The sequence below is a fragment of the Orycteropus afer genome, unplaced genomic scaffold (assembly GCF_000298275.1).
Source record: "Orycteropus afer afer isolate SDZICR_OR568_19922 unplaced genomic scaffold, OryAfe1.0 scaffold00271, whole genome shotgun sequence".
Lineage (NCBI taxonomy): Eukaryota > Metazoa > Chordata > Mammalia > Tubulidentata > Orycteropodidae > Orycteropus > Orycteropus afer.
The window spans coordinates 2,783,861-2,798,355 of NW_006921858.1; the positions used below are offsets into that span (position 1 = coordinate 2,783,861).

The 14,495-nt window shown below is 37.1% G+C and overlaps 1 protein-coding gene across 1 annotated transcript in view; it reads right to left on the reverse strand.

Moving 5' to 3' along the window:
* Positions 1–14,495, reverse strand: part of DIP2C (disco interacting protein 2 homolog C) — a 412,525-nt gene that overhangs the window by 87,112 nt on the left and 310,918 nt on the right. Inside the window, exons 29-30 of the mRNA XM_042782247.1 lie at positions 6,892–7,060; positions 4,451–4,621 (exon numbers count right to left, since the gene is read on the reverse strand). Of these exons, the coding sequence (XP_042638181.1) occupies positions 4,451–4,621; positions 6,892–7,060 (340 nt within the window). The remainder of the gene's footprint in view (positions 1–4,450; positions 4,622–6,891; positions 7,061–14,495) is intronic.

Genomic DNA, 14,495 nt, shown 5'->3' on the forward strand with positions numbered 1-14,495 from the left:
CAGCCACTCCTCGGAAGGAAGGTTGGGCAATCCTACTTCCGTAGTGATACTGCCTCGGAAACCCAAGGAGGGGTCGCTATGAGTCAGGGCCAACTCGACGGCACATAACAACAACAACAACATCCAGGAGTGTAAGGAGTCCTGGTGGCATAATGGGTAAGGCATTTGGCCGCTAACCAGAAGGTTGTTGGTTCAAATCCACCAGCTGTTCCACCAGAGGAAGATGAGGCAGACTACTTCTGTAAAGATTTATAGCCTTGGAAACTTAATGTGGGTCACTGTGAGTTGGAATTGACTCAATGGCAGTGGGTTGGATTTGGGTTTTATCCATAAGCCTGGAATATCCTTCCATTAATATAGGTCTCTTTTGGTTTCTTGTATGAGGGTTTGTAGTTTTCTTTGTATAGGTCTTTTGTGCTTCTGGTTGGATTTACACCTAAGTACTTCATCTTATGGATGGTTATTATAAATGGTATTGGTTTCCTCATTTCCTTTTCAGAGAGCTCTTTGATAATGTAGAGGAAATCTGACTGAGTTTTGTATGTTGATCTTGTACCCTACCACTTTGCTGAATCTTTCAATTACTTCCAGTAATTTTCTTGCTGAGTCTTTGGGATTCTCTATATATAGGATCATATTATCTGCAAATAGAGATAGTGTTACTTCTTCGCCAACTTTGATACCTTTTAATTCCCTTCTTGCCTTATTGTTCTGGTAAGGACTTCTAATACAATATTGAATAGGAGTGGTAATAAAGAGCATACTCGCCTGGTACCCATTTGTAAGGGGAATGGCTTCATTCTATCTCATAGAGTAATGTTGGCCATTGGTTTTGCATATATGCCCTAACTTATGTTGAGGAATTTCCCTTCTATTTCTATTTTGTTCAGTGTTTTTATCAGGAATGGGTGTCAGATTTTGTCATATGCTTTTTGTGCTTCCAGTGATATGATACTGTGGTTCTTTTAGTTTTATTTATGTGGTGAATTGCAGGGATTGTTTTTCTAATGCTGAACCATCTTTGCACACCTGGTATGAATCCCACTTGGCCACGATGCATTATTTTTTTGATATGCTGTTATATTCTGTTGCCTAGGATTTTGTTGAGGATTTTTGCATGTATGTTCATGAGGGATATTGGCCTGTTATTTTTGTTTTTAGTGGTGTCTTTGCCTGCCTTTGATATGTGGGTTATGTTCATTTCATAAAATGAACTTGGGAGTAATCCCTCTTTTCTGTATTTTTGAATAGTTTGATTAGAACTGGTTGTCAGCTCTTCTCTGAATGTTTGGTACAATTTACCAGTGAAATGATCTGGGCCAGGACTCCTTTTGTTGGTAGTTTTTTATGACTTGTTCAATTTCTTTTTTTGTTATAGGACTGTTCAAATTTTCTAGATTAGTGTGTGTTACTTTATGTTACTTTAGAACTCTGTCCATTTCTTCTAGGTTTTCAAATGTGTTGGAGTACAGTTCTTCATAGTATCTTGTTATTATCCTTTTTATTTCAATTGGTTCTGTTGTGACATTTCTTATTTATGTTAGTTACATCATCTCCTTCTTTTCCTTGTTAGATTTGTTTGTAGATTTTATTAATCTCTTTAAACTACCAACCTCTAGACTTGTTGATTCTTTAAAAAAAAAGTTTGTTTTTTTTTTCTGTTTTTGGTTTTATTTATTTCTGCTGGAATATTTATTATTTCTTTTCTTCTGGTGACTGCATGCTTATTTTTCTGTTCTTTTTGTAATTGTTAGAGATGCTGGGTGTGCTGATTTTGGTTCTTTCTTCTTTTGTGATGTGTGCATTCATTACTATAAACTGCCCTGTGAGAACTGCTTTTGCTCTGTCCCAAAGATTTTGGTATGTTGTGTTTTCATTCTTGTTTGATTCAAGAATTTTTAAGGTTCACTTTCTCCTTCTTCTGTTAGTTTTTAAGAAGGGTGTTAGTTAGTCCATGTGTTTGATTTTTTCCCTTGATCTTCCTGTTGTTGATTTCTAATGTATAGCATTGTGATCTGAGAAGATGCTTTGCAATTTCAATGTTTTCAAATTTATAAGCTTGCTTTGTGGCCTAATATATGGTCCATTTTGGAGAATGTTCCATGTGTCCTGGAAAAGAATGTCTGTTTTGCTGTTGTTGGGTGGAGTGTTCTTTACATGAGTATATAGTGCCTAAGACATTTGACTGTTAATCATAAGGCTGGCAGTTCAAACCCACCAGCCACTCCTCAGAAGGAAGATTGGTCGATCTACTTCTCTAATGATACTGCCTCATAAACCCTAGGAGAGGGAGCTATGAGTCGGATCTGACTCAACAGCAGTAAATTTGGTTTTGGTTTGGTTTAAGGTCAAGTTGGTTAATTGTGTTGTTTAATTCTTTTCGATCTCTGTTGAGTTTCTTTCTAGTTGTTTTATCCTTCACTGAAAGAGGTATATTAAAGTCTCTTACTATTGTTGTGGACTGTCTCTTTTCAATTCTATTAATGTTTGATTTATGTATTTTATGGCTTTTTCATTGGATGCGTATTTATTATGGTATGTCCTCTTGTTTGACTAACCCTTTCTTTGTATATTACTTGTCTCTTAATGCTGGTTTTTGCCTTATACTCAATGTGTTCTTCCTTTTAAAGTATCTGAAAACATTCTTCAGATCTAGGTGACAGAAATAAATGAAAAAATATATAAGTAAGGAGATAAACTTATATAATGGATTCTTTTTTTCTATAGAGGTTTTTTTTTTTTTTTTGGTATAATGTATTGTAGAACTGTCTTTGTCAATTGTTTTGAAGTGGATAGGTACTGTTATAATGTTAATATGGAATCTGTTCTGCATTCCTTTCTGTTCACCCCCCAACCAGAAATAAATGAATGAATGAATGAATGAATGAATGATGATTTTCTATAGCACTTCAAATTATGGTTTTTGAGAGAGAGAGAAAAAAAAGTAGAGACATGTATGATTGACAAAATCCTGTCTCTTACGAATTTCTAGCTTATTCTTGACTGGGGAGTCCCAATTACTTACCAGAGGAAGAGAAATGTTATCATATTCTATTACTAAAATTAATGGAAGATGTGGATTTCTGTATTTCCCATTTCTCCTAATGGAATAGATGACTACAACAATTTCTAAACAGCAGATAAAGGTGAATAGGAATAAAATATTTCAGTATTCTAAAAAAACAATTTAAGAAAGATAAATTCTTCAGATTACCTCTCAGAAAAGAGAATTCATTTCAATCACAGAACAAAGTTTTAGCGACTCTTGAGAGGTATTGGTAGTTTAAATTTTTTTAAAATGGAGCTGAGAAGAAAAATAACTGAGAAGAAAAATAGAGGCAATTAACAGTTATATTAAAAATTTAAAACCTTTTTATAGCTAATTTGTCTCAAGTGAGCTCCTCACATTGGTCAATGTAGGAAGAAGGGGAGGTGGATGTTACTTTCTCTTACACAGTTAACGGCGAAGTCATTAGCACCTAAATCACTAAATGAGTGCAAGAAGAAAGCAGCCTCCAGAGTGGTCATCTTCAGCAAACCTCTTTGGGGATTTTGCCCTGAAGACACAAGGTGTGGGAAAACCGGTAGAGGGGATGATGCATATCAATACTGTTTTCTTGTTCTCCTTTTCAGCACATGCAGAGTAACTGGTGTTGATAAATATTTTATTATTTAAATGTACTAGAGGAACAACAATGCAACTATTCCCTGGGATGGCTGGTTCTGGATACAGTTATATGAAGAGTACTTGGGGAAAGCACTTCTACTTGGCTTTCCTTTTCCTTCCTTTCAGATTGTCTTAATCTGATATAATGATCTCCAGGGATTGATATATCTCATGTTATTTGTTCAAAACAGCAAAGAGATGATGAAGAAGGTAAGAAATGGGGCTAATGAAGAAAAAGAAAGTGAACAAATATTTTTTTTCAGCCACAGTTAATGCAAGCCTATCTTACAGGAGTTGCCTATACCTAAATCACAGAAATGCAGTTATAATTATTTTTATATTGCCACTACAGCAAGTTTCTCAGCCTCCTTAATGTAACACAATTTTTTCATACAGAAACTATTTTCTATATATAAGACACTAAGTATTTCTACCAGAGATTTCTTGTTACACTGAAAACATTTATTCAGTCGCTGTTTTTTAAAAATCCTGACAGCAGTGGCCTGGACAATCTGCTACTCCTGTTGTGGAAGTTAAAATGTTCAGGACAGAGTAAGTGCCATGAATGCAAGTTATGAATAATGGTTACTGACAAATGTAGATTGTAATGAAAAAATAATGAAACAAAGGTTTACCAATCACATGAATTTGATTAAAAAATTTTCTCTTAAATGTAACTAAGCATCAACCAACAGGAAATGCAAGTCTGTGCTGTATACTTGTCACTCAAAAGCTACTCTCATCAGTTGACTCAAGCACCTACTGATTATCAATGAAACTCACCTGTAAGCAAATTGCCAGGTTCACTCTACAGCCGAATGAGGTGCTAACAGCCCGTGGATGGAGGCCCAGGTCTTTAAACAATTTAGAAAATGATTGTGTGAGTGCTATCCGAGGCCGCTCTTCCGCCACAACTACACATGTCCGTACACGAGACAAGTCTAGCCCTCTTGCCTAGAAATAATTAGAATGATAATAAGTCAATATTCAGCATGCTTAGCTCCATGTAATTTGAGAGCTCCTTAATTTAGAATTCTATATAAACAATAGAAAATTCAACACAGCTATTCATTTCCAGGGTTCCCCATGCCATTAATTAATCTGTTCGTGTATTGCTATGTGAATAATAAGTTTATACAAATATCCAAATTATCAAGCACATCATTAAATACATATATTAAATAATAGTAAGAAGCAACAGCAACAATCTAGATGAGAAAAGAGGTTGGGGAAAATCAACTTCCTGAAAAAAATAAAGGACGGAGTTTGGGAAAGAGGAAAAGAAGCATTCATTTGCATCCCTACAAACGTGTATACACAAAAACATACACTGGAGTGAAAAAGAAAACTTATTTTTTAAAAAATATAGGAGTTGAAAAGTAAAATTTTTATATAACTGCATAAAGACAGCTCTCCATTTTATATCCTGTGAAAGAAACTTAAAAGGTTACAGATATACTCTTATGATTGAGCACATCTTGGTTTCTATGGTAAGCGCATGATTAAGTGCATCTCAATTTCTGGATCAATTTTAAGTCAACTGAGCCAAACGCAAAAATCATAGACGAAGGAAATGAAATGAGTCAAGTACAACACTCTCTGTGGTAATAGCTGGGACTTCTTGGGCCTTGCTGAAGGAAAACAAAGTTAATGATAAGCATCTCATTTAAACATAAAAGTAAACAGTGAGTTATCATGCCTTCTAGAAGGGAAAACAGAGGCATGAGGAATAGAGCTACAAACAGAAAACCACCCAGTTCTTCATGCATCCTTCCAGGCGGTACCAGCACATAGGTAACTGGCAAAATTCCTGAACAGAGGAGAAAACACAATCCAACATAACTTTGGCACCAATTTTTTGTATATAAATACAATTGTATATTGCTACAGTTACACAGGAAGAACTTCAATTCTGGGTAATAGAAATTATATAGTTACATGTATATGTTCCAAGAGGCAATAGTGGATGGGTTTGAGAGAGCCAGAGATTAAAAATTTGGCTCCAAAATTTACAAAATGAGAGAACTTGCTCGATACTAAATATTTTTGTGATTTAAAGTTTCTTCATTTTTAAAATGGAAACAATAATGGTTCTTCTTTGAAAGAGCAGCTGTAAAGACTGAATGAATTAATACTTAAAAGTGTTTAAAAATCACTTAATGATTACATTTTGGTTATTTTCGCATAGAGGGAAAGTTCATGAACATGGAGAGAACTCAATCATTTTGTAATTATGATATAGGCAGGCATGAAAGTTGTTTGTAAATTTATTTTCCTGTATAAATATGTAACTACAAGTAAGTATACATTTATTTGTGTAGCTTTATATCAAAGTTATATTGCATTTTGCTTTCCTGTTCAAGCTTAATATAGTAAGTCTGAGTAGCAAAACAAAATGCATGAGAGATAAATGTATTGCGTCAATATGTGTATGTGTATGGATAAACTATGTATGTGTATATACACACTTACACATACACACACACACACAAATATAATCTGTATATATACAAAGGCAATCATACATTCAGACATATAAATGGTGAATAGTATGTTGGATAGTAATCATAACAGATTAAGAGATAATTCTTTCCTTCTAACTTGTAAGTAAGGACTATATAATGTACATGAAAATATTTTTATCAAAATGTCCAATTTTAAATGGAGAGAAATACTATTCTTCTCACATAATGGTAATGGGAGGGGGGAACAAACCACCTAAAAAAACAATCTTTATTTCTTTTTGCAACGAATTCTGTTTAGAGTAGAGACCTAAAAATCAGTCATTAAGTGGGGGAAAAAAAAAAGTGGCTAAATCCAAACATATTTACTTAAATACCAATGTCAGAATAAAGTTAATTTCATTAAAAACTGAATTCATCAATCAAATGAAAAAGCAAATTAGAATCTTTCAAATAGACTTAGTGGAATTAGAGACACAAATAAAATATTTTATAATTGGACCTGTAACTGTTTTGTGCAGTGGGAAAACACTCAGTTTTTATATGAAAAATTTTTTCCATAACCTATCTTGTAAGCTTCAGGTGACAGGAGATTATGGCTTTTGTGAAGTATTATTTTAACTTCACTAAATCATTTTTCTATGCCCTTCCAATAAAGGAATTTCACAGAACTGTTGTATCCTGTGCACTGATAGTCACTAATAGAGTTAACAAATATTTTCCTCTAAACATTCTAGGAGATGCATAGTTGGAGCTCCTTACCTTGAGTGATTCTGTTTGTGAGCCCAGCCCCTTGGTACAAAGCTCCATCACAGAATAGGAGCAAAATGTATCCCGGACTTTATACTGACTCACAGCAAGAAGCCACAAAGCAGGGTTGGTTTCTAACTCTGAAGGCGGGATCAGAATGGACTGGTGTCCTGAGTAAACACTGTGGAGACAGAAGGCTGCTGTCAGAGAAGAGGAGAGAGCAAGCTCTAAGGACAGCTCAGCCTTAAATATAAGAAGCATAATAATACGACACCTGGGAATGTAGGGCAAAAACGGGAAAACTTTAAACAAGCCATACTTTTTTCATTTGTAAAATGGGGATAGTAAAGCAAATGCCATTTGTAAATATTTATAAATGTAAAATGAAATGTTTATTAAACATTCTGAAAAGCACAAAAATACTATGAAAATTATAATACAGAATGACGGTTTGAGCATTTATTTAAAATGTCCTCAAGTTGTGACATTATTAGGCTTCTCTTAAAGCTGCTATAGGAACAAACTGGATTCTTTTTCATAGCAGGAAACACAGGAACTGAATTTTGGTAAAAATATCTGGAAACTTAGAACAAAAGTTAGCAAACTACTAATGCTGCCTTTTTGTAAATACATTTTACTGGAACACAGCCACTGCCCATTTTTTTACATATCATATGTGGGGGTCACCTAAGTTGCACTGGTGGTGCAGTGGTTAAGTGCTCAGTTGCAAACCAAATGGTTGAAGGTTCAAATCCACTAGCCACCCAATGGGATAAAGATGTGGCAGTATGCTTCTGTAAAGATTATAGCTTGTATACAGTCCTCTAGGGTCACTGTAAGTTGGAATCGACTCACTGCCAATGAGTAGTTTGGGGTTCTTTTTGTTTTTGTTTTTAATGGGGCTGTCATGAATCAGAATCTATACTAAACAGCAACTTTTATTTATTTATTTTTTTTGCTTTTGCTTTTAAATGGCTGCGTTCATATTACAAAGGCAGAGTTGAGTAGTTGTGACAGACACTGCATGGCCCAGGAAACCTAAAATGGCCATTTAAGAAAAAGTGTGTCTGTCCATCTCTAGTTTAGAAAACTGACATCTAGAGGAAAACGAAAAACAGTATGACAACTAAAGGATGTTAGTCATTCAATTTCTTTACGTTTGAAATTTTACCTTTAAATGATCCAAACAAATCACCAAATAGAAGAACTGAGGAAAGTCAAATCATCCTGTAATTTTACCTCCTTTACATTAGAGAGGTGCCCTGGTGGTACAGTGGTTAAGGCATTTGGCTGCTAACCAAAATGAGTGGTTTGAATGCACCAGCTACTTCATGGGAGAAATATGAGGCAGTCTTCTTAAGCAAAGATTTATATAGCCTTGGAAACACTATGGGGGTCTTTATGAGTCAGAATCGACCCTGGCAGTGAATTCGGGTTTTGACTTTGACATTAGAGAGAATATTTACAGTAATGAGGAAAAAAAAAAGATTACATATTTTAATTCATCATCAATTGATGGAAAAAGTACAAATTTAAAATTATGAAGTATTTACCAAAACTATATTTTTAATGGTTTTATTAAATTTTCCAAGTTTATTGCTATAGATCAATATTAATAGATGCCATACATTATAATGAAATATCTGAAGTAAAGCACCATCTAATATTTAGGTAAAGGAGATATTGTAGTGTGAAAAAAAAAATCACAGAAAAAGTAAGCACATCAGGTCTTATTAATTGCTATATTATGATAGTAATATCAATTGTTTCATGTGGTCAATCTCATTTTTAAATTTTCAAAACTGAACAGGAGAAATGAACTGGTTAAAGAAAAAAAATTACATCAGCTTACAAAATCTACTCTAAATAGGACCTTAGAATGGAAACTTTTTTAGGTAATATGACAAAGGGCCTTTTGGACCAGTTTCCATTACTTCCTTTATTTCTTTATATCAAAGTTTATGTATTTTGTCAAAAAGAAATACAGCAGACATTGACCTTTTTGGTGGCCTTTTCATTCAAGAACTGGGAGATGAGACGCATAATGGAGGGGGGAGTCTGTTTTCAAGTTATTACTGCACAACGGGCTTTTATTGCTTTCCTGATTGAGGTATCCCAAGGCCTGTGTCTTGAAAACTAAAATTTAGTAAGTGTAAAAGTCACCCAGTGGTGTGCAAATCACCATTAGGACTACGCGTGCATGTGCGTGCACACACACACACACATACACACCAATGCATGCATCCACACAGATTGTTATGATATAATATTGTAATGCTGCACTCGTTTTTCTTTTGCTTTACTTAAAGATAATATATTCCTTTGAAACAAAAGTGCCTCTTCAAGAGAGGAATCAATAGAGAGTTGAGAGTTACGGTTTTCAGAAAACAAAAAACAGTCAACCACTGACCATATTCACTCAGGGAAGCCATAGCACAGTGTGCATTTCCAGGAAATACTCTGAGGTTTTACACACCCTTTCCTTTATCCTGGGTGAGCAAAGTGAACATTCCAAGCAAGAACTTTAAAAGGAGAGTTTTTTAACTCTATCATGTACAAATAATCAACATACTTTTTGGATGCATTGAGATACTTAAAGATATTTAAAGAACTATCTTCCTCTTCAAAAAATAACTGAATGGAGTCCCTGTGGTGCCAAGAACTCCCTTCAAGAAAGAACTTGCCATTTAGCTGCAAGAAGTGCCATCAGCTGAATGGGACCTTCTAAAAATTATTATTATTTTTTTTTAATGCTTCAAGAGACTTCTCCAAAAGAGTCAAAAGAGAACCTATAGGTTGGGAAATATTTAGCAACAACATATCTGACAAGGGACTTATCTCTCAAATTTACAGAAAACTCCCACACCTCAACAACAAAAAGACAAATAATCCAATTAAAATGGGCAGAAGACATGAATAGACACTTCACCAAAGAGAATATTCAGTGGCCAACAAACACGTGAAGAAATGTTCTCACAATTATTAGCCATTTTGTTGTTGCTATGTACTGTTGAGTCGGATTCGACTCATAGCAACTCCTCCTTGGGTTGCCGAGGCAGTATCATTATGGAAGTAGATTGCCCAACCTTCCTTCCAAGGAGTGGCTGGTGGGTTTGAACCTCCAGCTTTCTGGTGAGCAGTCAAATGCCTTAGACACTATGCTACCAGAGCCCCTTATTAGCATTAGAGAGATGCAAATCAAAACAACAATGAGATACTATCTTACTCCAGCACTAGTAGCAAAGTTCAATAAGACAGAAAATAACAAATGCTGGCAAGGATGTGGAGAGATTGACTCTCATATACTGCTGGTGGGACTGTCAAATGATATAACCACTGTGGAAAGCAGTATGGCAATTCCTTACAAAGTTGGAATTAGAAATACCATTTGACCCAGCCATTCCATTACTAGGTATATATCCTAAAGAAGTGAGAGCCAGTACAAGAATGGATATATACACACCTGTGTTCATCGCAGCACTATTTGCCATAGCAAAAAAGATGGAAACAACCTAGGTCCCCATCAACAGAGGAATGGATAACTAAACTATGGTACATACACATAATGGAATACTACGCAACCCTAAGGAATAACATACAATCTGCAAAATACCACATAACATGGATGAAGATGGAGGACATTATGCTGAGTGAAATAAGTCAATCACAGAAGGACAAATATTGTATTAGTCTGCTATTGTGAAATGTCAAGGAAAGGTTTATATATGGATGGAAATTTTCCTTGTTGGTTACCAGGGCTGGGAGGAGAGGGGAGGCAACACTGTGAGATAGGAAGAGACAAGTATTGATCTGGGTAAAGGGAAGGGCAATGTACCAAATATGAGTGATTAACATGGTGGCACTGAGGGAGAGGAAGACATAGATTGGTACGTGGGAGGTACAGATGACAAAGATGAACCCTTTTGCATATATTGTACTGTGTTGTCAGTGATAGGAAACATTGATCTACAGGTTGATAGATGGGTGGACAGGCTGAATGATCAGGTCTGTCTAGGCAGGGAGTAGGGTGCCCATGATCATGTATAGGGTTGGCAGACAATGTTTCTACAAGTGTATCTGTACGTGCTATAAGAATTTCCAGGTATATATTAGAGCTGACAAGGGACAAGGCTGTGATGACTTCTTGGCCACAGCTAGCCACCCAGAGGGAGTGAGTAGTTGGGCCTGTGGGCTCAGGACCATGTCACAGGGGACAGCAAGCTCAACTGGCATAACATACTACACAAAAATATTGTTCCACATCCTACTCGGACAAGTAGTAACTGGGATCTTAAAAGCTTGCAAGTGACCATCTCGATGCAGTAATGAGTCTCTCCTCATCCAGAGCAAAGAGGAATGAAGAAACCCAAAGACGCATGGAAACAATTAGTCCAAGGGACTGGTACACCACGAGATCCTTAGCCTATATGGCCATGAGAGCAGAAGAACTAGATGGTGGCCAGCTACCACTGTCAACCACTTGGAGGGGAATCCATGTAGGAGATCCTGGATAGAGTGTGAAAACAATGTGAAACAAAACTCAAAATCACACACACAACAAAAAGACCAGGTTTATTGGTCCTGGTGAGACCCCTGAGACTATGTCCCCTAGCTACCCTTCAGATCTAGAAGAAAACTCACTCCTGTGTCTTCCAGCCAAATAATGGACAGGATATGGGCCAGACATTTACATCAGGTAGATACACTACTTGGAGAGATCTAACAATCATAGGAGAACAGAAGGGCAGTGTATGAACAGGGAGACAGCTTGGTGGTGGTGGTGAGAATGCATAGGAGGGAAGGACCCAGGGAAGAGGTAACTTTGGGGAGGAAGTACAAAGAGAGCTGTTACATTGTGGGGAACTGCAGTCAATGTCATGAGACAAAATGTGTATGAACTGCTGTACGAAAAATGACATCCAAATCACAATAAAAAAAAATTTGGGGGAAAAAAGCAATTATTTAAAATACACACATACACATAGACAAACAAACAGAAAGAAAGAAAAAGAAGTGCCAGCAGCTCAGGCCTCCACCTGTTAATGCTTCAAGCTGTCTCAGCAACTGAGCTGAAGCCATGCTGTTCCTGGTAGCCCTCAGCCTAGGACTGAGCACATCAGGAGTGTCAAAACAGACAGACAGACAAACCCACTGCCATCAAGTCAATTCTGACTCACAGCTACCCCAACTGGGTTTCCAAGGCGGTAAAATCTTTACCAAAGTAGATTGCCTCATCTTTCTTCTGCGGAGCGGCTGGCAGGTTTGAACTGCTAACCTTTTCAGTTAGCCTTAGGCATTGCGCCACTAGAGCTCCTGCACTATTTCTGCCCAAAGCAGGACTCCTCCAGGTGGGCCATCTTCACTCTGAGGCTTCCAATTGGGTTTGTGGAGACTATTAGGTTTTGCTCCCTGCTCAGTCCCACTTCCCTGCCTATGAAAATTTATCTTTCACAGGTGTTTTTCCCTACCCTATAAACCTCTTCCACTTCTCCCTCCATCTATCCATTGCTTCCCAGAGGATCTTCATCTGCACTTTAAAATGAAAATTACTTGCTTTTCCAGGGATCATACATTCTTAATATAGAATCATTTTTATAGGAAGAATATAGTTTAGTTTTAGAAAAACAAAAAGGATTTATTATGAGATGTGTTCTAGCTTGGGTTCTAAAGATAGATTCCACCAAAACTTAGATCAAAGATATATGTCTAAAAGATTCCCATTTTAAATATCAAACAAAGAAAGCAGGATATAGAACCACATATAAACTATGATTACTACTAGGTAAGAAAAGTAAATGCAATGGAAGAAATACTACAAAATACTACTAGTATTCAAATTAGCATAGTGAGTGGGTTAATAGATTTTCTTCCTATCTCATATTTTTTTTAATGACACTCTTATTTACTTCTATAATGTAGTGCACACACACAGAATTCCTACCCTTGAAAATATTCAATCATATATTTCTTAATAGGATTACAATGCCTAAAGTTGGTGAATACTTTAGATCTTCCTAGCTTGTTCTCTCTCTGTGTGTGATCAGACAATCAGGAGAAGACTGATCAACCAATCTGTAGAGACAAGTGTTAATCTAAGAGTGATATTTAAGTAGGAACTAATTTTATATATGGTGAGCTTATTGTTGTTGTTAGGTGCCGCTGAGTCAGCTACAACTCACAGCAACCCCATGTACAACAGAATGAAACACTGCCCTGCTGGGGGCCATCCTCAGAATCCTTGCTATACCTGAGCCTATCATTGAAGCCCTGTGTCAATCCATCTCGTTGAGGGCCTTTCCCTTTCTCACTGGCCTTCCACTTTACCAAGCATGACATCCTTCTCCAGGGAATGATCTCTTCTGACAACATGACCGAAGTAGTTGGGATGAATTTTGGCCATTCTTGTTTCCAAGGTGCATTCTAGTTGCACTTCTTCCAGGACAGATTTGCTTGGTTTTCTGGCAGTCCATGGCACTTTCAGTATTCTTTGCCAACACCACAATTCAAAAGTATTAACTCTTCTTCAGACTTCCTTATTCATTGAATTCTTCTGAGTCTGTCTGAGTCTAGAAGCTCTGCTAAAAACTCTTCACCCTGGGTGACCCTGCCAGTATTTGAAATACCGGTGGCACAGCCTTCAGCCTCATAGCAACACGTAAGCTACCACAGTATGACAAACTGACAGACAAGTGGTGGGTAAGTTTGTCAGTGAGGTATAATTTGCATACCATAAAATTCACCTTTTTTTTTTTTTTTTTTGCTTTTTCCAATGGGTATAGTCCCTTTCACCTACCCATAGATCTGATCACCTTACCTGTCTACCTATGTATCCACTCCTAAGTTAATGTTTATTATTATTGATAATACAGTATTGTGTATGTAATAGTGCTAAAGGAGCAGGGAGGCCACATCTTCTGACCTCCTCTAACCACACAAGAGGAAGACAAAATCACCATCAGTAGCCCAAGGCCTATCCCTGTGAGGCCAGACATGCTTCCTCCCTCTAGCCCTTTCACCAACCCTGACACCAACTGTTCCTCCAGCAGCACTCACCACCTTTCTGCTGGGTTTGATAATTCACTGCAGTGGCCACACAGAACTCACAGATTATGGGGTTTATTAGGGAAACATCAGGTTACAATTCAAGTTCAGGAAAAATGCTCAGTCTCAGCCCTCTGTCTCTCACCCAACAGTCTCTCACAGTCTCTCTCCCAGCAGTGCGTGACCCTTGGTGTCTCTCTCAGCAATGTGTGTCTCTTGCGTCTCTTTCCCAGCAGCACATCTCTCTCAGGAGTGCATGTCTCTCAGGAATGCGTGTCTCTCAGGAGCCTGTTTCTTCTCAGCAGCACATCCTTCTCAGCCAGCAGTCAGAGAGAGACTTTGCCTCTAGGAGGCCTCCTTTTGAGCCTGGCAAAGTGGTCAAACTAACCAATCATAATATCAGAATTCTAAGCACCTGAGAGGCAGTGAACATCCCAGAACATTGCTTTGTGCTATTCCCTATAGAAATACCTCAGGTGGATAACTTTTACAATCAGGAGCTCCTCAGTTGCTCACGACAATTCCACCACTGAGTTTACAAAGACTTATGGCTAGAAAAGCCATACCAAGTAATT